Source organism: Geotrypetes seraphini, chromosome 11, assembly GCF_902459505.1.
Source record: "Geotrypetes seraphini chromosome 11, aGeoSer1.1, whole genome shotgun sequence".
Classification (NCBI taxonomy): Eukaryota; Metazoa; Chordata; class Amphibia; order Gymnophiona; family Dermophiidae; genus Geotrypetes; species Geotrypetes seraphini.
In genome coordinates, this window is record NC_047094.1 from 50032458 (window position 1) to 50059972 (window position 27515).

At 43.9% G+C, this 27515-nt stretch overlaps 1 protein-coding gene across 1 annotated transcript; it reads left to right on the top strand.

Annotated features, from left to right (window-relative positions):
* The first annotated feature begins 856 nt into the window (after window positions 1-856).
* On the top strand, window positions 857-27246 carry IGFALS (insulin like growth factor binding protein acid labile subunit). Its single transcript, XM_033914335.1, has 2 exons — window positions 857-1200; window positions 24124-27246. The coding sequence occupies exons 1-2, from the start codon at window positions 1185-1187 to the stop codon at window positions 25944-25946; spliced, it is 1839 nt and encodes a 612-aa protein (XP_033770226.1). The 5' UTR covers window positions 857-1184; the 3' UTR covers window positions 25947-27246.
* The last annotated feature ends 269 nt before the right edge of the window (window positions 27247-27515 follow it).

Below are 27515 nucleotides of genomic sequence, written 5' to 3' on the forward strand. Positions count from 1 at the left end.
TGGCTTTATTGCATATTGCTAGTTATTCATTGCTCATGTCTTTTGTATCCTGAAGAACATAAGAACATAAAAATTGCTATACTGGGAGAGACCGAAGGTCCACCAAGCCTAGTATCCTGTTTCCAATAGTGGCCAACCTAGGTACCCAAGTACCTAGCTAGATCCCAAGTAGCAAAACAGAACCTTGAGCTCTCATTTCCCAGGCAGAATACTCTTGGATTCCCCAATGTGTCCTGAAACTTTGATGTGGAAAGGACATATGCAATGCCCTGCCTTTGGAAAGTGGGCTAATAAATGTTCTTGGCGCAAAACATCCAGATTAGAAAAATGTCACTGCATTTATTGAAAAACTGTAAGATAATGCCTTAGAATCTCCCTGTCTCAATACTGTGTTCAAAGTCTGAGGTTATATAAGAAACTAAACCTCTTAGCTTTTAGTTAATCGATTGCTAATCTCCCACAATGTGCACATTTGTTTGAACGGTGCCAGACCCCAGCAGTGTTCTGAAGATTGAATTTGAACTTGTAAAATGTTAATACAGTGCTAGTGCAATGGATTGCATTGAGTTGCCATTTACCTAAGCAGCACCTTTATTAAGAAATGTCATGGGATCACTTTGGTATTTAGAATAGAGTGGAATGATTGGCGAGGAAAATATCTGAAGGTCACATATAAAAGACCCTATGATGCCCAGCCTCCTGCTGTGCTTTGACTGTGTTGAAAACCTGACAGCTGTACAGGCTCTTTCCTGGGATTCTTACAAATGATTTACTGTGCACTTGTATGGAAGCTTTGGACACTGATTATATATTAGTGTGCACTTACTCACTCTGAACTCTTTTCTTGCATTTTTGTTTGTTATTTTAGGGAATTGTTTCTTCTGTAATCAGTTTGTACTAATCCAAAAAACAGAGAGTCTACAAAACTGGTGCCACCGTCCTTTCCACTTCATAATTTATGTAAATGAAATGCTGAGGGTCCTGACAGAAGAGGAATGGTTAAATTGATTCAATACATCTCTTAACAAGTTCCTGCCTACTTAGATAGTCCTGATGGACTGAAGCACTGTGATTTCTGTTATCATCCCTGGGTTATCAGTCAGAGGAAATTTGGAGCTGGGTCAGCCCAGGGCTGTCACATTTCTGTCTCTGTCTCTCTCTTCTGCTTCTCTGCCGCTTCCACAATGAATACAAGCAAAGGTAAGAGAGAGAAAAGCACTTGCAATGGGTATTCCAGAAGGGTAATGTCATGCAACGTAATGTAAATGCGCATGAGTCGAGTCTCTTTCATTTGAAAGGAAACTCTGCAATGAGAGGGCATAGGATGAAGTCAAGAGGCGACAGGCTCCGGAGTAATCTAAGGCAGTGGTTCCCAACCCTGTCCTGGAGGACCACCAGGCCAATCGGGTTTTCAGTCTAGCCCTAATGAATATGCATGAGAGAGATTTGCATATAATGGAAGTGACAGGCATGCAAATCTGCTCCATGCATATTCATTAGGGTGATCCTGAAAACCCGATTGGCCTGGTGGTCCTCCAGGACAGGGTTGGGAACCACTGATCTAAGGAAATATTTTTTTACAGAAAGGGTGGTAGATGAGTGGAACGGTCTCCCGGAAGAGGTGGTGGAGACAGAGACTGTGTCTGAATTCAAAAGGGCCTGGGATAGGCACTTGGGATCTCTCGGAGAGAGAAAGAGATAATGGTTACTGCGGTTGGACAGTCTAGATCAGGGGTAGGGAACTCCGGTCCTCGAGAGCCGTAGTCCAGTCGGGTTTTCAGGATTTCCCCAAAGAATATGCATGAGATCTATTTGCATGCACTGCTTTCAATGCATATTCATTGGGGAAATCCTGAAAACCCGACTGGACTACGGCTCTCGAGGACCGGAGTTCCCTACCCCTGATCTAGATGGTCCATTTGGCCTTTATCTGCCATCATATTTCTATGTTTTTAATAAATCATAATAAGTTATGAATCCTCCATAAAGTCTTCATATCTACTGACCCTAGGAACGACTGGGTTCATAAAAGACAGTGCTACTCTTTATTAGACCAATCTCTTTACAATGCTTAAACATTACCACGCACCAGAAGCTTTTGTGGCCACTTGTAAGAATTTAGTTCAATAAATTCTGTATCAGTAGAAATTCAGCAATAATAATAATAATAACAGAGCAAATATTAATCCAACCCATATATCTGTAGCTTTCTGTCCTACCCATCTCTAGATTATTAATTTTAAAAAGTATGTTTTTGTTTCAGCACACCATAGTTGCTTTAAGTAAAGGGCTCATGAATCATTTTGTGGAATCTGAAGCTGCTAGGAAATCACTTTTAATATTCCTGTTTTATTTTTAATTCGGCAGCTTTTTTCCCTGCCTTTAGGCTTTCAATTTAGTCAGAGCCAGCCTCTATTGAGTTACAGAGCCATGAGCCTGCATTATCACTACCCACCTAGGCAAACTTTACAATGATTGTTCTTGGCCAAGAACCACAGCTTGCTCCAAAACCTGTATGCATGTAGCGTCAGTCTAGCCAATAGGTGTTATCATTTAGATTTCTTCCCTCTAAGAGGCTGTGAATGCTGTCTCTGCCATATCCCCAGCTACAGCTGACAGGGAACGGGCGAATCTAGGTTCACATGACACTGCCACCATATAGTTCGTTAATTCTGAATATGTTGACCCCCCCATTTGCAATATAAAATAAAACATGACCATACCAGCATTTGACAGCATTCTCCAATTACAAAATAGGTTCCATGTCGTAAACTTGTGCTATATCTAACATGCATGATAAGTGCAAAATCTATAGCCTCACTGTTTACTATTTACTAAGATCCTACTTGGAGGGAGGGCAGCCAGCTTCTTTAGTGCCCATCTAGGCTCATTATATATAAAATGCAACTAAAATAGCATGATAACAGCTAAATCGTTATGACCAGACTAATTGGGTGAAACGTTTCATAAAAAAGCAATAAATAAATATGAAGTCTGTGGAAGCAGGAACTAAACTGTGCTGCCTTTTTAGTGCATCAACTTTATGACAGTCAAAGGGCTCGATTCACTAACCTGCCCAATCGTGACCAATCCGTGTCCGATCTGGGCAGAGCCGATCGATTCGGGAAGGAAGAATATTCAAATGGGGGTGATCGGAGGCACACCCCCATCCGACGACACGGATCACTGTGTAGCAATCCCGATGCATGCGCAGACCATCTACTTCGCCTGCAGATGGTCTGCGCATGCATTTGCCCCTTAGCAACTATTCTTTTTTTAACTTCTTTTTTTTGCTTTAATGCTGCTGTTCTCTTCCCTGGGTTGTGTTTCCCGCCGTTCGGCCTGGTGCCCCCTCCCGTGCAGGTCTGCCCATGTACAAATTCCAGCAAAAAGAGCAGTTTGACTCTCCTGCAATTGCCGCCCCGACTTCAGCAAGCCTGTGGTTCAAACCCCCCCTGGCTCTCCTGCTCTCTGCCGCTTTCCCCGCAGTGCAGCTCCGCTTATAACCCACGGGTTAGAACCACGGGATCGCACTGCAGAGAAGGGCGGCAGATAGCAGGAGAGTCGTGGCGGCAAGAGCAGGGCATGACAAGCTTGTTCTGTGCAGTGGAGCAGGGCAGAGAGCAGAGAAGTCTGATCGGGGCAGAGAGCAAGGCGGCCAGAGCAGGAGAATCGGGGTAGAGAGCAGGGTTTTAGCACAAGTGACTGGTCCTCACCAGTCGCTTGTTTTTTGATCGGTCAGTCGGTCGGTGTGCCAGAAAAAAGTGTAGTGAATTGCATCCTTCAGCCACCAGATTAGTGAATCGGGTCGGAGGGAAATCGGGTCGCAAAGGGGTCTCAAACTGATTGGTACACGATTGGTTAGAGCAGCTGTCTCAGCACCCTGAGGTTGTGAGTTTGATTCCCACAGCAGCTCCTTGTGACTCTGGGCAATTCACTTAACACTTTATTGCCCCAGGCAGAAAAAGTGGCATACAACTCCCGTCCCCCATAGTTAACTGTAGTTAGCAGGCAGCTACAGGTGTACTTTGAACCATAAACCAGGATGGGAGGGTTGCAGATCTGGCTATAGAAGAGGTGTCAGTCTGAAGAGGGAGCCTTGACTCAGGGGTCAAATATGTGTGGCAGGGTTCCCAGATTCAGAGGAAATTTATTGTGGAAAAGGTACTTCTCTATTGAGGGAATCTTGACTCTGGGGAATACATGGGTTTGACTCAATTCACTTGGGAGAAGAGGAAGGGCTTTGTCTCAGAAGTTCATTTCCATTACTAATTGTCCCTTTGGAGCCACTTAAGGGGGGAAATGTACTAATGATAATGTAGAAACTGCATGCACTGCATCTCATTAGCTTAGTACATTGGGCACAAATGAAACTCTGTTAAGTTTCATTCTAAAAGAGAGCTAAACAACCAAAAAGTTTAGAAATATTAGATTAATCAGGATTAAAGATAATTGCTTTGCTTTGGAACTAGTAAACTACTAGGTATTCTGCTAGTTCTCAGGCAGTCAATAGGATTGCTCATATTAAAGACTGTCACCTTGGCTTGGCCTCCAAGTGGAGGCGATGGTGATGAAAAGCTTGGGGCATGTTCATAGGATCTCTAAGGCAGTGTTCTTCAACCATTGGTCCATGGACCAGTGCCGGTCCACAGGGCCAGAACGTGCATCAGGCCCAAAACAGTGTTCTTCAACCGCCGGTCCACGGTGCGATCAATGAGCCAGCTCCCTCTTCCTAACTGATTCAGTGCACAAAGCCACGGGCAGTGGCTCCTACGGGCATCCTGCGCCTGAACCGGAAGCCTTCTCTCTGATGTTGCAACGTCAGAGGGAAGGGTTCCATATGAGGCACGGGATGTGCAAGGTGCAATTAGTACTATTATGGGGGGCGGGGTTTGGGGTGGAGATTGGGTAGAGATGGGTGAGGTCTGGCCCACAACTTAGCCCAGTATTCTTCAACCGCCAGTCCACGGACCGATGCCGGTCCACAGAATACCGTATTTGCCGGCGTATAGGACGACTGGGCGTATAAGACGACCCCCCAACTTTTAGTTAAAAAATAGAGTTTTGTGTTATACTCGCCGTATAAGACGACCCCTTCTTCCTTCTCCACCCCTTTGTATTCCCCCATGTGCTTTCAGCGTTCTTCTCCCTCCTCTGTCTTCAAGTGCTTTCAGAGTCCTTCCCCCCCCCCCCTCCTGTCTTCACCATGGCATTTCAGCGTCCTTCTCCCCCCCCCTCCTTCTCTACCGCCCCGGGTGCAGCACAGCCAGCCAGGTCCCCTTACTTTTGTGGCACTTCCCCGACCGACCGACAACAGCCCGGGTCCGACAAACTTCCCTGCCCTTAACCGCGAATCTAAATTACCTTCTTACAGCTGCTGTAAGAAGGTAATTTAGATTCGCGGCTACAGGGCAGGGAGGATTGTCGGACCCGGGCTGTTATCGGTCGGTCGGGGAAGTGCCACAAAAGTAAGGGGACCTGGCCGGCTGTGCTGCAACCGGGGCGGGGCGGCCGCCCCTCTCTCTTGGTACCGCGAGGCTACTCTCCTTCTCCTTACCTGCCATGCCTGCAGCACTGAGCCGAACGGAAGTCTTCCCGACGTCAGCGCTGACGTCGGAGGGAGGGAGGGCTTTGTTTAAGCTGACGTCGGGAAGACTTCCGTTCGGCTCTGTGCTGCAAGCAGAGAAGGTAGGGAGAAGAAGAGCCGCGCGACTGAGTACATCCAGCCCCGCAAGTAAGGGCATGTAAACTGTACCCGGCATATAAGACGACCCCCGACTTTGGGGAGGATTTTAAGGTACTAAAAAGTCGTCTTATACGCCGGCAAATACGGTAATTCTTTTATTTCTGCCAGTCCATAGGTGTAAAAAGGTTGAAAAACACTGCTCTAAGGGACAGGAAAGGATAGTAAATGGTATGTATGGGCAGAGAGGATAGTGCATAAACCCCCCTTTTACAAAACCGTAGGAATTCTATGAGTGTTGGAGCTGTTACCACAATGGCCGGCGCTAAAATCCACACTATAGTTTTGAAAAAGGGGAGATACTGTTGTCTTTATCTGTCATTTTCTTTGCTTATGTTTATTAAAATTTGATATACCATTCCTCCATCATCTGATTGGATAAGTTCACTAAATAAATAAATAAAAACAACTGCAGCAAAATAATCATTGAAGGCTGTTGAAAATGGAAATTGTATTAAGCCAGTGGAAAAAATGGAAAGATGCAAACCAAACTATTAAAATAAATGAGCAGTGGAGTTGAATACGAGGTAGGAACCGGTTTAAAGAGAGACCAACAGAGAGAAATATATATATAAACCTAAACAACATACTAATATTGTATGTGAGTTTTATTGTGGACATATTTCCGGTTGCTATTTGCAGTTCCATCCCCACATTTTGGACTTTTCTTTGGTTGTTGTCGCGGGGTTTTACTTCCTTGTTTCTTTTCTATACTGATTAGAGTCTCAAAAGTAGCAAGATTCCATGCTGTATAACCCCAGGTCTATCCTCATAACAATTTCTGGACTTTTCCTCCAGAAATTTTTCTAAATCTTTTTTAAACCCAACTATTTTAACTGCTTTTTTGCTGCTCATTTTTTAAAGAAGAAAATCATCCAAAAATGGCATTCAGTGGCATCTGGATGTTTTCTTTGCTAAAATGTCCAAATTGTCATTTTTGAAACACATTTATTCACTGTTTTTTATGCTGTTTGTCTGCAGTGCATCTAAATCGGAAGGGGGCATGATGGGGGAAGAGTTTGATTGAGATTATGGCAGACTTATGATTTGACTTCTTTAATCACAGCTCTAAAATTTGTTAAAATATTAATTGTGAATAGCTCAGACCCTTTACCCTGTGAATTAGTGTTGACACCAAACCGAGGTTAATCAGAGGACCATCATCGCTTTCACTGTCCCCTTCACCATCCGAAAATAGTTTTAAAATCAAAAAAACTAAATGAAGTAAAGAATAAAAAAATGTATAACTTATCTGAACAGGATGGTTTGATAGCTGTTACTCAACCTCAGCGGTGTTAAAGTGACTAGTGCCTGTGCGTTTTCAAACAAACATATTCTTTATTGCACCATTGCCGTTATCCCTGTCCACCCGACTCGAGTTTCAAGTCTTCCTCAGGGAGGGACACTGTTAATAGCTCAACATATCGAGAAGGCACCGGAGGCAGGGCTAACATCTATTAGATATCTCTCCAATTGAGTGGTTGTGAAGACTTATGATTTGGACATTTTTCTGCAATAAGGGATCAATGTAGAAAGCGCCCAGGACAAAATTTGGATGTTTGAGGCTAGACCTGTTTCAGTAACGAATAAGTGCCACAAAGGTAGTCAAGATGACTACTGGAGGCAAAAAGACATGGTCCCCCTTACTCCTCCAGGGGGTCACTGACCCTCTTCCATCCTCCAAAGATGTGAATAAAACAGTACATACCAGCCTGCATGACAGCTTCAGATGTTATGGAGTAGATTAGTGGTTGGTGCAGTATATTTCAGAAATAGGGACACAGGCACATATCCCACTTTAACTAGTACTCTTGAGGTGGAAAGTGTGAGCCCTCCAAAACCCACCCAAAACCTACTGTACTCAACTGCATACCAAGGGCAGGATTAACACTTTATTAGGCCCTAGGCTTATATATATTTGCAGGCCCCATTACCAGGATTTCCACTTTCCCTGATTTACTTCTTTTCTCAACCTCCTCCCTCCCCCCCCCCCCACCCCAACAATTCACTTCTCCAGAAGTAGCAGGGAACATGTAGAGCCTATCTGTGGTCATGGTGGCAGTAATACTTTGTGGGTGAGCACATGCCTCAAATAGAAAGGTTTAACGGTAAGAGCTGGTGAAGTACCAAGTTACCCAGTTCTAGAAGGGAGATTCTGAACTCAGTGGCATGGCGAGGGGGAGTGGCACCCAGGGCTGTAGCACTACTCCCCCACTATTTTCTCTGCTCCCTCGCTCCTTCCTGACCTCCCCACCACGAACGCACCCCCTTCCCTACCCCCATACCTTTTTTTTTTTCTATTTTTATTCAAATTTTACATTTTAAAACAAGCACTTCAGCTTGAATTTGGATTAGAATTACAATATAAGAAACAATGGATGGTGACCCACAACCAAAGAAAAATTAAAAGGAAAATAATATTCATTATTTCATCCACAATGATCCAAGACAAAGAAATACAATAAATCATTTATCAGGACATAATAAAAGTAAGAGAGACTACTTCTGGCGGCCAGTTCGCTAAACTATAGGAGCCACTATTGAACCAATGGTAACAACCCCCCCCCCCTTCCTTGGCCACAACAAATTGTAACAACTGTTTGGGTTAAAAAAAAGAAAAGATTTTCCTTCTAATGAGATACAGTATGTAGCAGGAAATTTTAAAACAAAGGAACCACTCAAAGCTATAACTCTAGGTCTGTAAACCAAAAAGCCTTCTTTTCTGCATCTCATGAGATATATCAGGAAATGTACAAATTGTTGAGCCCAAAAAAGTATTATTCATATGTGTACCCCCGTACCTTTTTAATTCTCTAGGCATGATCAACAGCACGAACTTGCTGCCCACATCATGTTGGCTATCCCTATGACATCACTTCCTAGGTGCAGGGCCTGGAAGTGACCTCAGACAGAGGCGACACCAATACAGGCAGCAAATTTGTAATGCTGCTCGGGCAGGGAAAATTAAAGAGGTACAAGGGAAGGGAAGGGGCGCACATGTACAGCAGGGGGGGTGGGAAGGAGCGGGGCAATGAAAAGGAAGATGGGTGCCTGCACTCCCCCCAGCACCCCTCTTACTATGCCACTGTCTGAATTAGTCCTGCATCTCTGCACATTATGAAACATGAAACGCTGATTTCACTTGGCAGTATCAGAGACTACAAATACTGGGAGATAAATTCAACCACTGAATTATCCAAAAGTCTCCCTTCTGGAGTTGGGAAACTTGACAGTTCTGCAGCAGTGATCCAGGAACCAGAGAAGTTTTGTAAATCATTTTCACCCTTCATTGCCTCTGGTACAAACTCAAGGTGCCAAGGGACAGTGTAATTGAGGTATATATTTACAAAATTTTACTTGTGAGAAAAGCTTCACAAATGGAAGCGGCAAAATAAAAAAATGTCATTGTCTTTGGTGTTTCTAAAAGGATATAGATAAAGAAAAGGCAGTATTAGGACAGTGTTTGAAGGAAATTGCCCAGAAAACGTAATAGCTAGCTGGGTAAATTCCCCAGGCTCAAAACTTCCCTTCTTTAATATACACACAGGTAAATTTGTAGCTGTGGACTTTCAAAGGAAATCTTTATATATACAGAAGCCATACACAAGTGCATGCACCCTCTCAGGAAGTGTTCTCACCTCTACACTATCATTGCTGCCAGTTCTTTAACTCAGCCTAGGGTTGACCAGAAACATTTAAAGATGGAAAAACTGTGTGAATTGAAGTTTTTCCCATGAATTTGATTGTGCTTGATCAAAAAATAATTTTTTAAAAATTTATAAGCCCATCCTGGGTTCCCTCAAAGAAGGTTTATTAGGTGCCAGTAGGTGTCTACATTTTCTTTTTAACCCACTTTTTAGCGGTTTTAAACAGCATTTTCAACTTAAGGGCCACATTTACAAAGCAATTTAGCATGTGCCGCTATGGTAACTGCCCTGAAGCCCATAAGGATTTAAAGGGCTTCGGAGCCATTGCTGTACATCAGCCACTAGTGTGGTTTTGTAACTAAGGTGCCGTTTATAGAATCTGGGCCAAAATATCTTTTTATCAAGCTGAGTGTGAAATCATAAAAGTTATAGCTATAATACCAAGAAATGTGCTCCTTTAAGCAAAAATAATAGCAAATTTTAAGAAAAACAGAGCTTTGAGTAATCAATTGCTTTGAGGGACCCCAGGATGGGCTTTAAAAAATTTTTAAAAAATATTTTCTAACCAAGCGCATTCAAACTCATGGGAGAAACTTCAATTCACACAATTTTTCCAACTCCACTCCACATTGTGATTAATGGTAAATTCCAATAAAGGCAATACCACCCTCCCTATAGTCAGCTTTGAGCACTCCAAGAAGGAATGAAAATAAATGTCAATGTCAATCAGAAACTTAACACAAAGATCACTATCCCAAAGACCCAAATGAGCTCCCCTTTGTCTCATGAGGTAATATCTATGCAGTACATTAAATTGGATTTCCTGATAGTCAGCAGATTTAGAAAACTCAAAAAGTATGTCACAACATTCTTGAAACTGACAGTCCATGAGTGACCGACTAAGGTCTCCTTACTAGGCCTCCCTCAGTTTGGAGATCCCGCAGAAGGGATTAGAAAGTTTCAGTACTCTGTACCAATGGAACAACTTTTATCCCAGGACAAGCAGGCAGGCTATTCTCACATGTGGGTGATGTCATCCGATAGAGCCCCGATACAGACGCCTCACAAGCAGACTTGCTTGAAGAAACTAGAAGTTTCGAGTCACCCGCACCACGCATGCGCGAGTGCCTTCCCGCCCAGTGCACAGGGCGCGTCTCCTCAGTTCTTAGTTTTCCGCAGAGCCGAGAAGTCCGTCTTTGACTCTCTGCGTTCAACTTCGTTCACTTTTGCCTTCTCTTCGACCGCGGTTTGTGTTTTTTTCGTCACGAATAGCTGTTTTCATTTGTTTTAATTTGTTTTAAAAAAAAAAAAGATTTTTTTCATCTTCCGTCCGTTCTCCGGGACGGGCCGCTCGGCCGCAGCCCGCGTGCTTCGACTTTGCGGCGGCTATTTTTCGGCCTATGTCCCGGCCTGCTACAGGATTTAAGAAGTATAGCAAGTGTTGGTGCACGATCTCCCTTACGGACCCTCACAGACGTTGCCTCAAGTGCTTGCCTAACACTTCAACCTCGAGCTCAAGCGTTGTTGCATTTTGGTGGATAAGCTCTTTGACATGGAGTCTCCATCTGAATCCATGACTTCGAAGGCATCTTCGTCCTCGACTTCCATCGGTGCTCCTTTGGCGCCTCCTGCTTCCACCTCGAGCCTCATCAAACCTTCATCGTTTGCAGCAGCTCTTGCTTCGACGCCACCTGCTGTATCTTCCCCTGTTTCCTCAGGTCAGATAGCTCAGCAGTCGGTTCCACTGGTGGTGATTAAAGTGTCCAAGACTACTAAGTCGAAGCACTCTCACACTACCTCGTAGGAACCTCCAGCCAAGGCAGGTGGGCCGTTTTCAGACGCGGAACCCACCTTGCTGGCTTCTTTCCAGCCCATCTTCAGTACCTTACCATTATGGGTCCTAAACTGCTTCCTATTATCCTGTCTGGCCATTTAGCAGGCTCCTGCGAGGTCGAGCCGCCTCCTATGTCCCAGCCGGGACCTTCACACTCTTCGCAGGGAGCAGAGTCTCTGCGAGTGTATGGTCTGCCATCCAATCACGAAAAGCAGGGAGTAGATTTTTTGCGAGTGCCTCGACGAGAATCCTCACACTCTCAGCAAGGAGCAGAGTCTTTACGAGTGCATCGACGTTCTTCTTCCAAGCCTCTGGAGCTTCGCTCTACAGCCTCTAGCCCTATTCACATGATGGCATTGGCTCCTTGTGTCTCCGAGGCGAAGTCTCTTCGATCCTCGAGATCTGGTTCTAGACACAGCTCTCATCATCGTTCGAGGCCTTCATCGAGGCATTCTTCCAGTCATCGTTCTTTGCAGGATATTCCCTCTTCCTCCAAGCCTCGTTCTACTCCGACCTCGACCAGACCGCCGACTCCTCAGTCAAGGTCTCTGATGCCGAACCTCGAGGATGTTCCAGTCTCAGTTGCCTCATCCAAGTCACCAGGTTCCTTCGATGCTTTTTTCCATGCCGAAGCTTCTTCTTCGACACAAGCTGCCTCGACTTCCTCGAGTCCTTCTCGAGACCAAGCCTTACCAGATCAGCTATCCTTTTCTTCTTTCTTGGGACAGATGGCTCTGGATTTGGATGTGAAATTGGATACTGGCTCCAAATATTCTAAGGAATATCTAGAAGTCATGTGTCTCCCTCAGCCTCTGGCTGAGAGTCTCAAGCTTTCTCTTCATAAGCTTTTAAATCAGACTTTTGCTCGATGCATGGAGACTCCTTTTTCCATACCAGCAGTTCCAGGCAAGTTGGACTCGAGGTATAAAACTGTGCATCACAAAGGCTTTGACAACTCGCAGCTTTCTCATCAATCCCTCCTTGAAGAGATCCCATCCTTTCAAGGTCTATGCCACAGTTCCTCCTTGGAGAGAGGGGAAAACTATGGACAAATTTGGACGTTGCATCTACCAGAATGCTATGATATCCTCTAAAGTTCTTAACTATAATTTTCATTTCATTACTTATTTTGAATTTCTTCTTTCCCTTCTGCCGAAGTTTATGGCTTACATGGACAACCAAATGCATTTTGAGTTTCAAGAATTGATTGCTTCTTTCTCTCAATTGTGTCTTTATCTCCTTCAATCATCTTATGACGCTTTTGATCTATCTGCTCGAGCGGCTGCTTGCTCAGTGGCTATGCGTCGTCTTGCCTGGCTTCAAACCATTGACATGGACTCTAACCTTCAGGACCGTCTGGCTAATCTTCCTTGTCAAGGCAACGACCTCTTTGATGAATCCATCGAGGCGGCCACCAAGAAGTTATCTGACCTTGCAAAATCGTTTGCTTCCATCGTCAGACCCAAGCCAAAGCCGACTCCACTCAAGCCTACACGCCCTCCTGTCATCTACCAGAGGTGTTTTCCTCCAAAGCTGGCTCCTTATACTCGTCCTCCTTTGAAAAAGCAGCATCCTCAGAAGCAACAGCAATCTCAACCTTCTGCTTCTCAGCCTTTTTGACTGTTTACAACAGAGCATAACCTCCGTCGTTCTGTCTCTGTCCCCTTTTCTCCCTGTCGGAGGTCGTCTCCATCATTTTTACCAACGATGGATGATAATTACATCAGACCTCTGGGTACTTACCATCATCAGGGAAGGATACTCTCTTCATTTCGCTCAGCTTCCACCAGAGCTTCCTCCAAGAGAGTATCCTTCCAATCCATCCCAGACCGCCCTTCTTCTTCAGGAAGCTCAAGCTCTGCTTCATCTCCATGCCATCAAGCTTGTTCCCCTGGAACAGCAGGACAGGGGGTTTTACTCCCGTTACTTTCTTGTTCCGAAGAAGACGGGCGATCTGCGACCCATTCTGGTTCTCAGGGCTCTCAACAAATTTTTAGTCAAAGAAAAGTTTCGAATGTTGTCCCTGGCATCTCTTTATTCCCTTCTCGAGCAGAACAACTGGTTATGCTCTCTGGATCTCAAGGAGGCCTATACTCATATTCCTATCCATCCGGCCTCCCGTTAATACCTCAGATTTCGGGTGTGGAATCTGCACTACCAATACAGAGTTCTACCCTTCGGCCTGGCCTCATCTCCCAGAGTGTTCACCAAGTGCCTAGTAGTGGTAGCAGCTGCTCTACGGAATCATGGTCTTCAGGTATTTCCCTACCTAGACGACTGGCTCATCAAAGATTCCACATCTCAAGAGGTTATTGTAGCAACCCAACGGACTATCTGGTTCCTACAAAGTTTGGGATTTGAGGTCAACTTTCCAAAATCCCAGCTTCATCCTTCACAGCATCTGCAATTCATTGGAGCTGTTTTGGACACTGTCCAGCTCAAAGCATTCCTTCCTCAACAACGTCTGGAGGCTCTTCTGCAACTTTGTCACACAGTGTCTTCCCGAACTTCCATCTCGGCGAGAAACATGATGGTTCTTCTGGGTCACATGGCCTCCACAGTACACGTGACTCCTTTTGCCAGACTTCACCTCAGAATTCCTCAGTTGACCCTGGCATCTCAATGGATGCAAGTTTGCGACCCTCCTTCCTGACAAATTTCAGTCACTTCTTCCTTCAAGAAGTCTCTCCGTTGGTGGATGCTCTCTTCCAATCTTTCAAGAGGCTTGCTTTTTCAAACGCCCCCTCATCAGAAGGTCCTCATGACAGACTCTTCGACCTACGCTTGGGGCGCTCATATCGATGGTCTCCGTACTCAAGGCCTCTGGACCAGTACGGATCGTCAGTGTCATATCAATCAGTTGGAACTCAGAGCGATCCTCAAAGCTCTCCATGCTTTTCAACATCTCCTTCACAACACAGTAGTCCTCATTCGCACGGACAACCAAGTCGCCATGTATTATGTCAACAAACAGGGAGGGACAGGGTCTGCCTCCCTTTGTCAAGAAGCTCTGGAGGTTTGGGACTGGGCAATCCGCCACAACACCTTTCTCAAAGCTGTCTACATTCAAGGGGTGAAGAATTGCTTAGTGGACAACTTGAGTCATCTCCTGCAACCTCACTAATGGACTCTCCATTCCTCACCTCTTCATCACATTTTTTCACAATGGGGAACGCCACAGATAGACCTCTTTGCAGCTCCCCACAACTACAAACTGCCTCAGTTTTGCTCCAGGATATACTCTCCTCATCGCCTCGAGGCAGATGCTTTTCTTCTGGACTAGACGAATCTTTTCCTCTATGCATTTCCTCCATTCCCTCTCATTCTCAAGACTCTGGTTAAGTTGAAGAACGATCATGCCACCATAATTCTGATTGCTCCTCGATGGCCGAGGCAATCCTTCTACTTCAACTCAGCAGCAGGGAGCTATATCTTCTACCAATTTTTCCTTCTCTGCTTACACAGAGTTAGGGATCTCTGCTTCATCCCAACCTGCAGTCTCTACACCTGACAGCCTGGTACCTCTCAACATAACCCCTCTTCAGTTTTCTCAATCTGTAAGAGACATTCTAGAAGCTTCTAGAAAGCTTACAACTAGACAATGCTATCACCAAAAATGGACTAGATTTTCTACATGGTGTTTTTCTCATCATAAGGAGCCTCAGCATTCCTCCTTATCTTCTGTTTTGGACTACCTTTTGCACTTATCCAATTCTGGCCTCAAGTCTACATCTGTTCGAGTCCATCTCAGTGCAATTGCGGCTTTCCATCAGCCTATTGAAGAGAAACCCCTCTCTGCTCATCTAGTGGTTTCCAGATTCATGAAAGGACTTTTCAATGTTAAACCTCAGCTCAAACCGCCTCCTGTGGTTTGGGACCTCAATGTTGTCCTTACTCAACTCATGAAGCCTCCATTTGAACCAATGGATAAGGCTCATCCGAAGTATCTCACTTGGAAAGTGGTATTTCTCATTGCTCTCACTTCTGCTCGACAAGTCAGTGAGCTGCAAGCTTTAGTCACTGACCCACCATTCACGGTGTTCCATCATGACAAAGTGGTTCTTCGTACTCATCTGAAATTCCTACCTAAAGTGGTCTCAGAATTTCATCTCAACCAATCCATCGTACTTCCAGTGTTTTTTTCCAAAGCCTCATTATCATCCTGGAGAATCAGCTCTTCATATTCTAGACTGTAAACGTGCTTTGGCCTTCTACTTGGAACGTACCAAACCACACAGATCTGCTCCTCAACTTTTTGTCTCCTTTGATCCAAATAAGTTGGGACATCCTATTTCTAAGCGTACCATCTCCAACTGGATGGCGGCTTGTATCTCATTCTGCTATGCCCAGGCTGGATTACCTCTTCACAGTAAAGTTACAGCCCATAAAGTCAGAGCAATGGCAGCTTCAGTAGCTTTCCTTAGATCTATACCTATTGAGGAAATTTGCAAGGCTGGTCCTCGGTTCATACCTTCACTTCTCACTATTGTCTGGATACTTTCTCCAGACGGGATGGACAGTTTGGCCAAACAGTATTACAAAATTTATTCTCCTAAATTGCCAACACTCCCACCATCCCGTTCTGGTTAGCTTGGAGGTCACCCACATGTGAGAATAGCCTGCCTACTTGTCCTGGGATAAAGCACAGTTACTTACCGTAACAGGTGTTATCCAGGGACAGCAGGCAGCTATTCTCACAACCCACCCACCTCCCCTGGTTGGCTTCTATGCTAGCTATCTGAACTGAGGAGACACGCCCTGTGCATTGGGCGGGAAGGCACTTGCGCATGCGTGGTGCAGGCGACTCGAAACTTCTAGTTTCTTCAAGCAAGTCTGCTTGTGAGGCGTCCGCATCGGGGCTCCGTCGGATGACATCACCCACATGTGAGAATAGCTGCCTGCTGTCCCTGGATAACACCTGTTACGGTAAGTAACTGTGCTATTTAGTGAGGCCGGTGTACCCAGGAAATGATTATCCAGTGCTCCCAGTACCCATGCCCCCTCATGTCTCATGTGCTCAGTCTCCCAATAGTGACGGATCTGGAAATAGGAAAATAAGTCACAGTATGGAATACCCCACTGATGTTGCACCTGTTGAAATGAGGGGAAGGATTCAGGAGAGAGTGACGCCAGCTGTTCCATAGCCTTGCAACCCTGGAAAGCCCAATCCTGAAACACGGAACCCACCCCCACCCCGTTGGAAGGCTACCCACCCCGTTGGAAGGCTAGAATTCCCTACAAAGTGCAAAAAGGGAGACACCTCTGTGCTCAATCCCTGCCTGTTCCTCCACCATTGCCGGACCTGTCTCAAAGGTAGCACAAACTGTAAACGAGCTCAGTGCCGACGGGTGGGATCCACTTGGGAATGAAGCATGTTCACGAATGTAAAAGGGAACCTCCCACCCTCGATCCACCCAGGAGAGAAATAGCGCTCATGCCCCAAATAGCCCTCGTGTATCCAGCACATGAGAGCCGCCATGTTATATAATCGGATGTCAGGGACGTTGAGTCCACCCAGTCACTTATCCAAGGTCAGTTTCACCAGACTGATTCTAGGGGCTTTTGATTTCAATATAAACTTCAAGATCCTTAACATTTCCTAATGTGACATTCATCCAGTTATTACTTGCCCAAAGCTGTTTCAAATAGTGAATGATTCACCCTGATATAGCAGGCAATCGTGCATAAATATTTAATTGTGCCATTTCTTCAGTGCCTCCGGTTTTGCTCTATTCTTTAAATCTACAATTGTCTTTGAAAGGAAGACAGTGATGTACAGTATACATCCCATTATTACTGCAGAAGCAAGGTCAAATCCTTCTATAGCAGTCTGACCTACTGACTAACAAAGAAATTGAATCACTTCAGAAAATTTAAAGGCCCCAAGGAAATAATTTTGATCCTTGTCCAGCGTGTCTCATTCACGGCTGTGGGCCAGATTCAACTTCCTTGCTGAAATGTATGAATATTTCATCATTTAAATCTGAAGTTTTACCAGCCAGGCTAACAGGCACCAGACAGTTGGATGAATGCTGGATGTCTACAAAGCAGAAGAATTATCCATTTAATTACAAAGTTGTGAGCCAGCAATGTTTCTTGTGTAGCTGGGTCACACAGCTACATGTCTTAACAGACAGACTGAGTCAGTCCTGCTAAACCCAATTGCATTTCTGGACCCACAGTGCTGCATAGAAACATGACAGCAGATAAAGGCCGTATGGCCCATCCAGTCTGCCCATCCAACATCTCCTAATCTCCCTAAGAGATCCCATGTGCCTGTCCCATGCTTTCTTGAATACAGACATAGTCTTTGTCTCCACCACCTCTACCGGGAGACTATTCCACGCATCCACCACCCTTTCTGTAAAAAAGTGTTTCCTTAGATTACTCCTGAGCATATCACCTCTTAACTTCATTCTATGCCCTCTCATTCCGAAGCTTCCTTTCAAATGAAAGAGACTCGCCTCATGCTGATTTATGCTTTATAGGTACATAAACATCGCTATCATATCTCCTCCTGCCTTTCCTCCAAAGTATACATATTGAGATCTTTAAGTCTGTCCCCATATGTCTTATGATGAAGACCACTGACTATTTTAATAGCCTTTCTCTGAATCATGGTCCACCCGGGCAGAAACAGGAAGTTGCATCATTGGAGACAGACCATGGCAGATGGAAAGCAGGAAGGGGAGCCGCAGGCAATGTTGCTGAATCATTGCCAAGGCCGGCAGATTTTTCAGCATGACAGAAAGTGAGGGCAACATTGGATCGGTGCAGAGAGAAGGGGAGGACATGCTGGGTCTAGGAAGCCTCTTGGACTAACTTTTTGTTTTATAAGTATGTGTGGGAGGGTATTAAAAGCAGTGCCAGACTGGGCGTGGGGGTAGAGCTTATGGGGCCAGAAACAGAGGACAGACAGAGAGAGAGATGGTGGGCAATGGTCTGAAGGGAGAGAAGTTGGACCTGGGGTAGTATGGAGGAAGAAGGAAAGAGATACTTGAAGTGAGAGCTGTTGGGAATAGAAAGGGAGAGATGGTGGACCTGAGGGAGGAAGGGAGGCAGGCAGGGGGAGAGATGGAATGGGAGGCAGTTGGGAAGAGAAAGGGAGAAAAGTTGGATCTGGGGATGGAAGGGAGGGAGAAATGTTAGGCCTGAGGGTGGAAGGGAGAGAGAGATGCAGCATCTCTTTTTCCCCATCTATCTCATTGTTCAGCATCAAAGGGGGAGGAAAGAAGAACAATAGAAAAGAGAGGGAGCAAAATGTTGGACCACGGGGAGAGATGTGGTAATGGGGAGTAGATAGAAGGAAATAAGAGGTCGGGAAAGGAGTGAGATAGGACAGTTAGGGATGAGAGAAGATGGAAAATTGAGAGGTAGCTAAAAATTTAAAAAGAAAGAGGGCATGATTTGAGTGGACAGAGGCAAAAAAGAAAAGAAACAGTTAAGAAAGCTGAATGGGAAAAATCGATACGTTGGAAACAGTTATAAGGAGGGAATGGAGCAAGAGAGAAGAGGAGAAAAAATGGACAGCAGACACTGGAAAGAGAATTAGTAGAAGATATACAAAAATCAGAAAGAGAACCTGGGACCAAGATGATGGAAAAACAAAATGACCAGACAACAAAAGGTAGAAAAAAATAATTTTATTTTCTATTTTGTGATTACAATATGTCAGAATTGAAATGTGTATCCTGTCAGAGCTAGTGTTAGACAGCAAGCGTGAACTAGGACCTAAAAGAGAGAGGAAAATAATTTTTTATTTATTTTGTTTACACCCCAGAGGCGGCATGGGGTTGGTAATGTTGTAACCCTATACTTCTACTAAGACTAAGGGTTCCTTTTACGAAGGCACGTTAGGGCCTTAACACGCGGAATAGTGTGCGCTAAATTGCCCTGCGTGCTAGCCGCTACCGCCTCTTTTTGAGCAGGCGGTAGATTTTCAGCTAGCGCACACTATAGCATGCGCTAATCTGGTGCGTGCGCTAAAATGCTTAGTGCACCTTCGTAAAAGAAGCCCTAAAGGCCTCTTCTATCAAACTGCGCTAGCAGTTTTTAGCGAAGAGAGCCGCGCTGAATGGCGCCCGCTGCTCCTGAAGCTCATAGGAACTCTATGAGCATTGGGAGCAGCGCGGGCCATTCAGTGCAGTTTGATAGAAGAGGTCCTAAGTATCTTAATAAAAAAATTTGGCCCAAAACTTAGCCTGTGTTTTAAATTTTGGCCCCTTATGTGATTGAGTTTGACACTCCTGAGCTAAGAAGTAAGAAGAATAAATACAAGCCAGAAACTTTTTCTAAGCTGTAGTAAGTGCTAGGCCTGCTTACTGCAGCTTAAAAAGGTTTACTGCAAGAAGCACTCAGGTGGCCTATAGTACGATCCCACTCTGTGCATGCAAATGGCATGCAAAAAAATTTTTTTATTTCTTTCATGACGGGGGCAGGTCTGGGAGGGTGGAGAGTGGGCATTTCTGTGCTAATCAGTTAGCATATCTACATTACCAGGATTAGATTGTGAGCCCTTACTGCCTACAAAATAATATAGCATAAAAATTTATTTCTAAACCGTAGTTACCATAAAGTTCAACGCGGATTACAAAGACTAGCTACAATAGTATTAAGGGCTGAGAATAAGAAAATCTTGAGTTGTTTCCTATAGTGAAGATAAGAGATGGATGACGATAAGAGCTGCCTAAAATCTTGGTCCCATAAAGCAAACTGAAAAGAGAGTTTTATCAGTCTTAGTAAGTGCTGATATGCTAATTTTTTTTAATGGCTGCATGCTGATGTCAATACTAGTGCATGTACTATAATCTCCTATAAAAGGCTAACTTTAGATCAAGAAGATCTTTGCTCAGTGATATCAGGAATAAAGACTGCAGGTCTCAAGTGCCCATGGTCAATTACCAGAACTAATCTTGGTTAATTGGCCATGCATGCGGGCTATCATTGATCAGGGTCTTTCCCTTTTATTCATACATTTTTGTTATTTATTTAATTGCTGTTTAAACCACTATTTTGTTACTAGTTCTTTATATTCAATAGTGCTATATGATACTTAGCTCGGGTGTTATGTATCGCCCGGCTTGCTCCACTGTATTGCTCCACAGTGGAGCAAGCTGGGCGATACATAACACCCGAGCTAAGTATCATATAGCATTATTGAATATAAAGAACAATAGTAACAAAACAGTGGTTTAAACAGCAATTAAATAAATAACAAAAATGTATGAATAAAAGGGAAAGACTCTGATCAATGATAGCCCGCATGCATGGCCAATTAACCAAGATTAGTTCTGGTAATTGACTGTGGGCACTTGAGACCTGCAGTCTTTATTCCTGATATCATTGAGCAAAGATCTTCTTGATCTAAAGTTAGCCTTTTTATAGGAGATTATAGTAGATATACTAAAAGAAATGTTTGAATACTAGTGCATGGCCATTAATATAAATAATGGAAAATTGGCCATTTTACTGCTGTGGTAAAAATGGCCTTAAAGCAAAGGAAAGAACTGTGCAAGGGTGCACAAAGGCCACTTTCTACCACAGCTCTATAGCCAGACAAGACACAGTCCTGCATACTTAGAATCTAGCATTGCCCTTCCTAGAGATACTGGAGCTACAAACATATACAGTGGTGTACCTAGTGGAATGGGAACCTAGGGCGGCACACCTGACCCTCCTCCTTCAGGCAACAGGAAGGTGCTGATCCCCCACCCCAGAACAGGAAGTTGACATCAGAGGAGATGAGGGCTGTTGCAGGCGGACCACAGACCCTTGACCACTCCAGCAGCCTCGAGCTCCCTGCACACAGGGCGGACTTCCCCCTCCGCTCTGCTCTTGGTATGCCACTGGAAATATAGAATACGATGATAGAAAAAGATCATATGCCATATCTAGTCTGCCTATCCACAATTTCATATTTGCAACCCAGACTAAAATCAAGTCTGCTCTTTTTTAAAACATTATGTAATTCAAATTTCCACACAAAGTTGAAGTGTAATGCTCGGAAAACTTAATCCAGCGATCTTTATATAGGAAAATGAAAACATTTCTATCAAATTAAGGAAAAACATGTCAATCTCCAAGTTCAAAAGTGAGAGATGCCAAGAAGAATCAGGAGTAGTCATCTCAAAACAAAACTAACCCCCTCTTTTATGAACGCATAGCGTGGGTTTTAGCGTCGGCAGCGGCGGTAATTGCTCCGACGCTCATAGGAATTCTATGAGCATCTACCGGTGCTAAAACCCACGCTATGCGTTCATAAAAGAGGGATTACATTAATTCCACAGAGGAGCGTTACCCCTTCAAGAAATTGTGTAACTGTGATGGATCAAAAGAGACATATTGTACATTCTGTTATATACTTGTAGATATATAATATATATAATTGTATAATATTGTACATTCTGATATATAATTGGTGAGGTCCCCACTTGGAGTATTGTGTTCAGTTTTGGAGACCGTATCTGGCAAAGGATGTTAGAAGACTTGAAGCAGTCCAGAGGAGGGTGACAAAAATGATAGGAGGCTTGCGCCAGAAGATGTATGAGGAGAGACTAGAAGCCCTGAATATGTATACCCTAGAGGAAAGGAGGGACAGGGGAGATATGATTCAGACGTTCAAATACTTGAAGGGTATTAACATAGAAGAAAATCTTTTCCAGAGAAAGGAAAATGGTAAAACCAGAGGACATAATTTGAGGTTGAGGGGTGGTAGATTCAAGAGCAATGTTTGGAAATTCTACTTTACGGAGAGGGTGGTGGATGCCTGGAATGCGCTCCCGAGAGAGGTGGTGGAGAGGAAAATGGTGATTGAGTTCAAAGAAGTGTGGGATGAACACAGAGGATCTAGAATCAGAAAATAATATTAAATATTGAACTAAGGCCAATCTGTCTGTATATGGCCGTTTGGGAGAGGATGGGCTGGGGAGGGCTTTAATGGCTGGGAGGGTATAGATGGGCTGGAGTCGGTTTTGATGGAGATTTTGGCAGTTGGAACCCAAGTACAGTACCGGGTAGAGCTTTGGATTTTTGCCCAGAAATAGCTAAGAAGAAAAAAAATTTAAAAAATTTAAATTGAATCAGGTTGGGCATACTGGATGGACCATTTGGGTCTTTGTCTGCCGTCATCTACTATGTATGTTACTATGGAAACAGCAATAAAAAGGAAGTGCTCAGAGCTAAAGCTCCTTAGTTAGCACAAGGCAAGTATTTCTTTCTGTACCCCTGAGAGAAGCCACAAATATCAGGAAAAATCCATACTTTCCCCCTAATTTTATAACCTTCACACCTGTATGTAAGTGTGATTTGAATGCTAAGATTATAGAATACAAACACTTATTTGCCTGAATGTGACATTCACATGCATAAGTGTAGTGGCATAGTGAGGGTCATTTACAGGCCAAGGTGCCACATTATGCACACATATGTATGCCTGCCATGGATATAGCATGAGTGGGTGTGCCTAAATATGAGGGGCTGCTGAAAAGTTCTCGGCCTAACCAAGAAGAGAATGATATGGAGCCGTGAAACTTACAAGTTATTCCACACTTTTCTTGATACTTTTCACATCATTGAAATGAAAAGTGTCAAGAAAAGTGTGGAATAACTCGTAGGTTTCGTGGCATTCTCTTCTTGGTTGGGCTGAGAACTTTTCAGCAGCCCCTGAGATCCTAGCTGCCGGTATAGAATTAGCATTCAGCTGCATTTTGCCACCTAACTTTTGGCGCTCTCTATAGAACTGTCACTTTGTGGTCCAAAAAACAAATATATCTTTTCCAAAATATTAATATCAAAATATGATCTTTATATGGTGGATACCCAAAAGAAACAAGGAGTGTCACTTGATTGAATTGTTCACTACTGGACTCCAACGAGGTTCAAAGACCAGAACCCTAAACCTTCTCCCCGAGGACCTATACTCTCCTGTTTGATCTCATATAGATATCTTCTAAAATCTTCCACTGGGTAGGCCAAAAGAATTTTGGGAATATTGATAAGCCTCAAGTTCAAGGCCTGCAGATGATTTTTCCAAGGTCTCTAATTTCCTGTGGATCAGCAATTCATCTTGAATTAAGCCCGTTTGCATAGATGGTAAAATATTTAACCTCCAATCTAAAGTCAAAATTAGTATCTTGCATTCCTTTAGATCTTTTGGGGGGAAAGAAGACCCCCAATGTGCTCAAGGTAAACATTCACCAAATTTGACACTGAAGAATCCACCAATGCTAACACTGTTTGAGACAGTTTAGTATAACCTGACTGAGCTTTATAATAGGAAATCTCAATTATAACCAAAATAGCATAAGCTACAGATGAAACATTGGTCTTCCTTATCTCCAGGAACAGGCCTTCCCCCTCATCATTCACACATACCAACCTGGGAAAGGCTAGCATCTAAGGAGATAATCCCAAATCAGTAGTGTCTCTACCACACTCCCCCACCTGCACTGCTTGTAAGCTAACCACTTTCAGGTCTCCAACTGCACTGGGAAATCCTGCAACAGATTCCTCACCTGGCTGCTGGCTACGAGAACTTCCATCCAGGGATAGAGTAATATTCAGCTCAGACCAGATTAATTTTCCATCCTTATCCAGCATAGCGAGATCTCCTTCAAATTCAACTGAGGCAACATTAAGGTGCTCAGTTATACTGGTTTGGCACAGAAGCCCTTGGTAGTATTGAGGAAGGATCTCCTTTAGTTTCTTCCTCCTCTTCAGTACATTTTGGTCCTCCAAGTCTGTTCCTTTTGATATATGTAGCTATTTGAAAGCAGATCTGTTGAAAACATACCTATATTTGTAACAGACTCCTCTGCTTAATTTTTGTTTAATATGGCAAATATACAGTATATGCTATGCAATTGAATAATTTCATTTATATATATTCCTATTCCCAACAGGCTTTCTTCTTTTGGCATTGCTGACCTCACCCCTACTGTTCTGTATAACAGCATCAGATTCCAAGACTCCAGAAGGTGAAAACAAAGGAGATAATCCTGATTCAGAGTTGCTGAAATGTCCCACTTCATGTGTATGCAGTTATGACTATAGTGAAGAGCTCAACGTCTTCTGTAGTTCTCGCAATCTGTCACACATCCCAGAGCATGTACCCAGCAATGCCAGGTCTATGTGGTTAGATGGTAACAATTTCACTTCCATTCCATCTACAATCTTTAAGAATCTTTCCAACCTGGATTTCCTCAATCTGCAGGGAAATCAGCTTGTAAGTGTGGAGCAGCATGCATTCCATGGTTTGCAGGCTCTGGCTCATTTACATCTGGAGAGGAATATGCTCAAATATCTTGCACCCAATACTTTCCTTTACACTCAGAATCTGGTCTCCCTGAGCCTCAACAATAACAACTTCAACAAAATTGTAGATGGTTTGTTTTCTGGTCTCTCAAACCTTTGGTATCTGAACCTTGGATGGAACTCTTTGGCCGTGCTGCCTGAACAAGGCTTCCATGACTTGCCAAATCTGAGAGAGCTCATTCTGGCTGGAAATAAGCTAACCTATCTTCAACCTCAACTGTTCCTCAGTGTCAGTGAACTGAAGGAACTGGACTTAAGTGGAAATTCACTCAAGGGCATCAAAGCAAACATTTTTATCAAACTGCATAAACTCCAGAAGCTTTATCTAAACTACAATCAGATTACTACTGTTGCTCCTAGGGCATTTGCAAACATGAAATCCCTCAGATGGCTTGATCTGTCCCACAACCGTCTTGTGAATATTTATGAAGAAACATTTTCTGGCCTTCTGACTCTCCGTGTGTTACGCTTGTCATACAATTTCTTAACAGGTATCAGACCTAGGGTTTTCAAAGACCTCCAGTTCCTGGAGGAGCTTCAGCTTGGACACAACAAGATTAAGAGCCTGGGAGAAAAAATATTTGATGGACTGGGAGAATTGGAATTTCTTACTCTAAACAACAATCTTATCCAGGATATCAGGCCAGGGGCATTTCTTGGTCTCTTTAATGTAGCAGTGATGAACCTATCAGGCAATTGTCTCAAGAATCTGCCTGAATATGCCTTTAAAGGTGCAACCAACCTCCACAACCTTCATTTGGAAAATAGTTGTCTGACAAGGATCAGGCCAAACATCTTCTCCAATCTTTCAAGTCTGCGTAGGCTTTTTTTGCAAAAGAACAGTATCTCAGTAATTGAGGAACACAGTTTTACTGATTTACCAGAACTCCTGGAGTTGGACCTAAGGTATAACAAGCTGTCACACCTCTCTAGTCAGCTTTTTATGGGTTTGAAAAACCTGGAATATCTTCTTCTTTCTTCCAATCAGCTCTTAAACATCTCTCTGGAAGCCTTCAGTCCACTGAAGCGCCTCTTCTGGCTTGACCTCGCAGACAATCATTTTGAGACACTGACTGACAGTGTATTTTTGCCTTTGCCAGTCTTAAGATATCTCAGCCTCAGGAATAATTCCCTGAAAGCTTTCTCGGTTCATTTTCTGACTCCCACATCTCAACTGGTACGCTTGTGGTTGGGAGACAACAAATGGCACTGTGATTGTTCTTTGAAGGAACTAAGGGACTTCACCTTTCAGAATGCCACTGTGGTGCCTCGCTTTGTACAATCCATCACAGAAGGAGATGATTCCCTTACCCTTGTATACACATTTAACAACATCACCTGTGCAAGCCCACCCAATGTAGTGGGCATTGACTTGCGGGATCTGAGCAGCACCTACTTTTCTGAATGCTAGCCAAGTGACTCACAACTGTGCCTCTTCTAGTATAGCATTTTTCAGCCTTATTTAAAAGAAAAAAAAATTTAGAGCAGTGTCGCAAATGTTTTAAGTTGCTGGCACACTAATCTCGGGGCTGCGGCTGGAGGGCACCCAGAAATGCATGGACGTTGATGCGATGACATCATGTGCATGCACGGATGTCCTCCAGCCATGGCCCTGAGCCTATTACCGCTGGTGGGAGGGTTGCTGCAGAAGGAGTGGTGAGAAGCAGAGGTGCAGGCTGACTACAGGACGTGACTCTCACCACAAGAGGTACGTCCTGTAAGCAGTCAGCCGGCATAAATGCCACTCCTCCTCATTGCCATCTCATGGCACACCTGGAATCTCTGGGACACATTAATGTGCCACGGCATACAGCTTGTGATACACTGATTTAGAGGATTTGAGTAACCCCAGTCCCTATGGTATTTAACACTGGGCCTTTGAGAAGCATTTGCTTGCTACCCAGCTTCCTTTCCTGGGTTGACAGAGGACCTTTGACAATTATACAAGTGCCCCATAGGTAGTTGGTTATCCATGAAATAATGCCACTTGTCTCGCCCATCAGGATATGTAGATGTTACCACTATTTAGCATTATGCCTTGCAGCATTAGCCCCCTAATTCTATAATCTTGCATGCCTGTTTTCACACTTAGCTCACAGAACTGCACATACAGGTTAAGTTATAGAATACTGTCAGTCACACATGTAACTTGTTAACTAGGCACTAATTAGTGTTAATAATTGACTATAATTGGGATCAATTGGTACTAATTTGCAGTTTCATACATAACTGCAACTAGTTGGAATTCTATGACCTTAGCAGTAGGACATAATTCCCAAAGTTATAGAATACTGTCAAATCACACACCTGACAACAGTTAGGCATGAGTATTTACACCAGCCACTGAGCTAGTGTACCCATTGAAATCAGTGCTGCTAGTCCCATAATGCATCGGGGGGGGGGGGGAGGGGGCTGTCAGAAATCCAGGACTGACTTAAAACCTTCCTTTTGCAACTGGGTAACTCAGCTGCTCCATGATTCCCTTCTCCACAAAAGTGTAAACATTGCCTTTGCAGCATGCCTAGTTCTAGTTAATCTGGAAAGCAGAATCTACCAGGCGGGCCTAAAAAAGAGTATTTTAAGGTCCACTTCCTTTCACTTAGAAATACAAGTTCATATAACATAGCACGAGAAGTTACTTATCCATATTTTACTCTTTAAAACTTTGCTGCTTGTAGAACATAAAAATAAAGTCTTTCTTTTTACATGGCTTTCCGTTCTGTTGAGTGGTCTTTGCTTGATATGTTTGGTTGCCAAAAATAGGAAACTTTAAATTTTGCTCTATTAATATTCCTATACCTGATCTTACAGGGGCAATTTTATAACTTGGTGCCAAGATGTAGGACCACACTAGGGCACACTTAATGCCAATTCTATAACTGCACTAAAATGCTGCTAAGCCATTACAGAACACTAGCACAAAGCTGCATTGGCGCATCAAAATGTAGGCATGCCTACTTCTGGCAGGTTAATGGCTGGC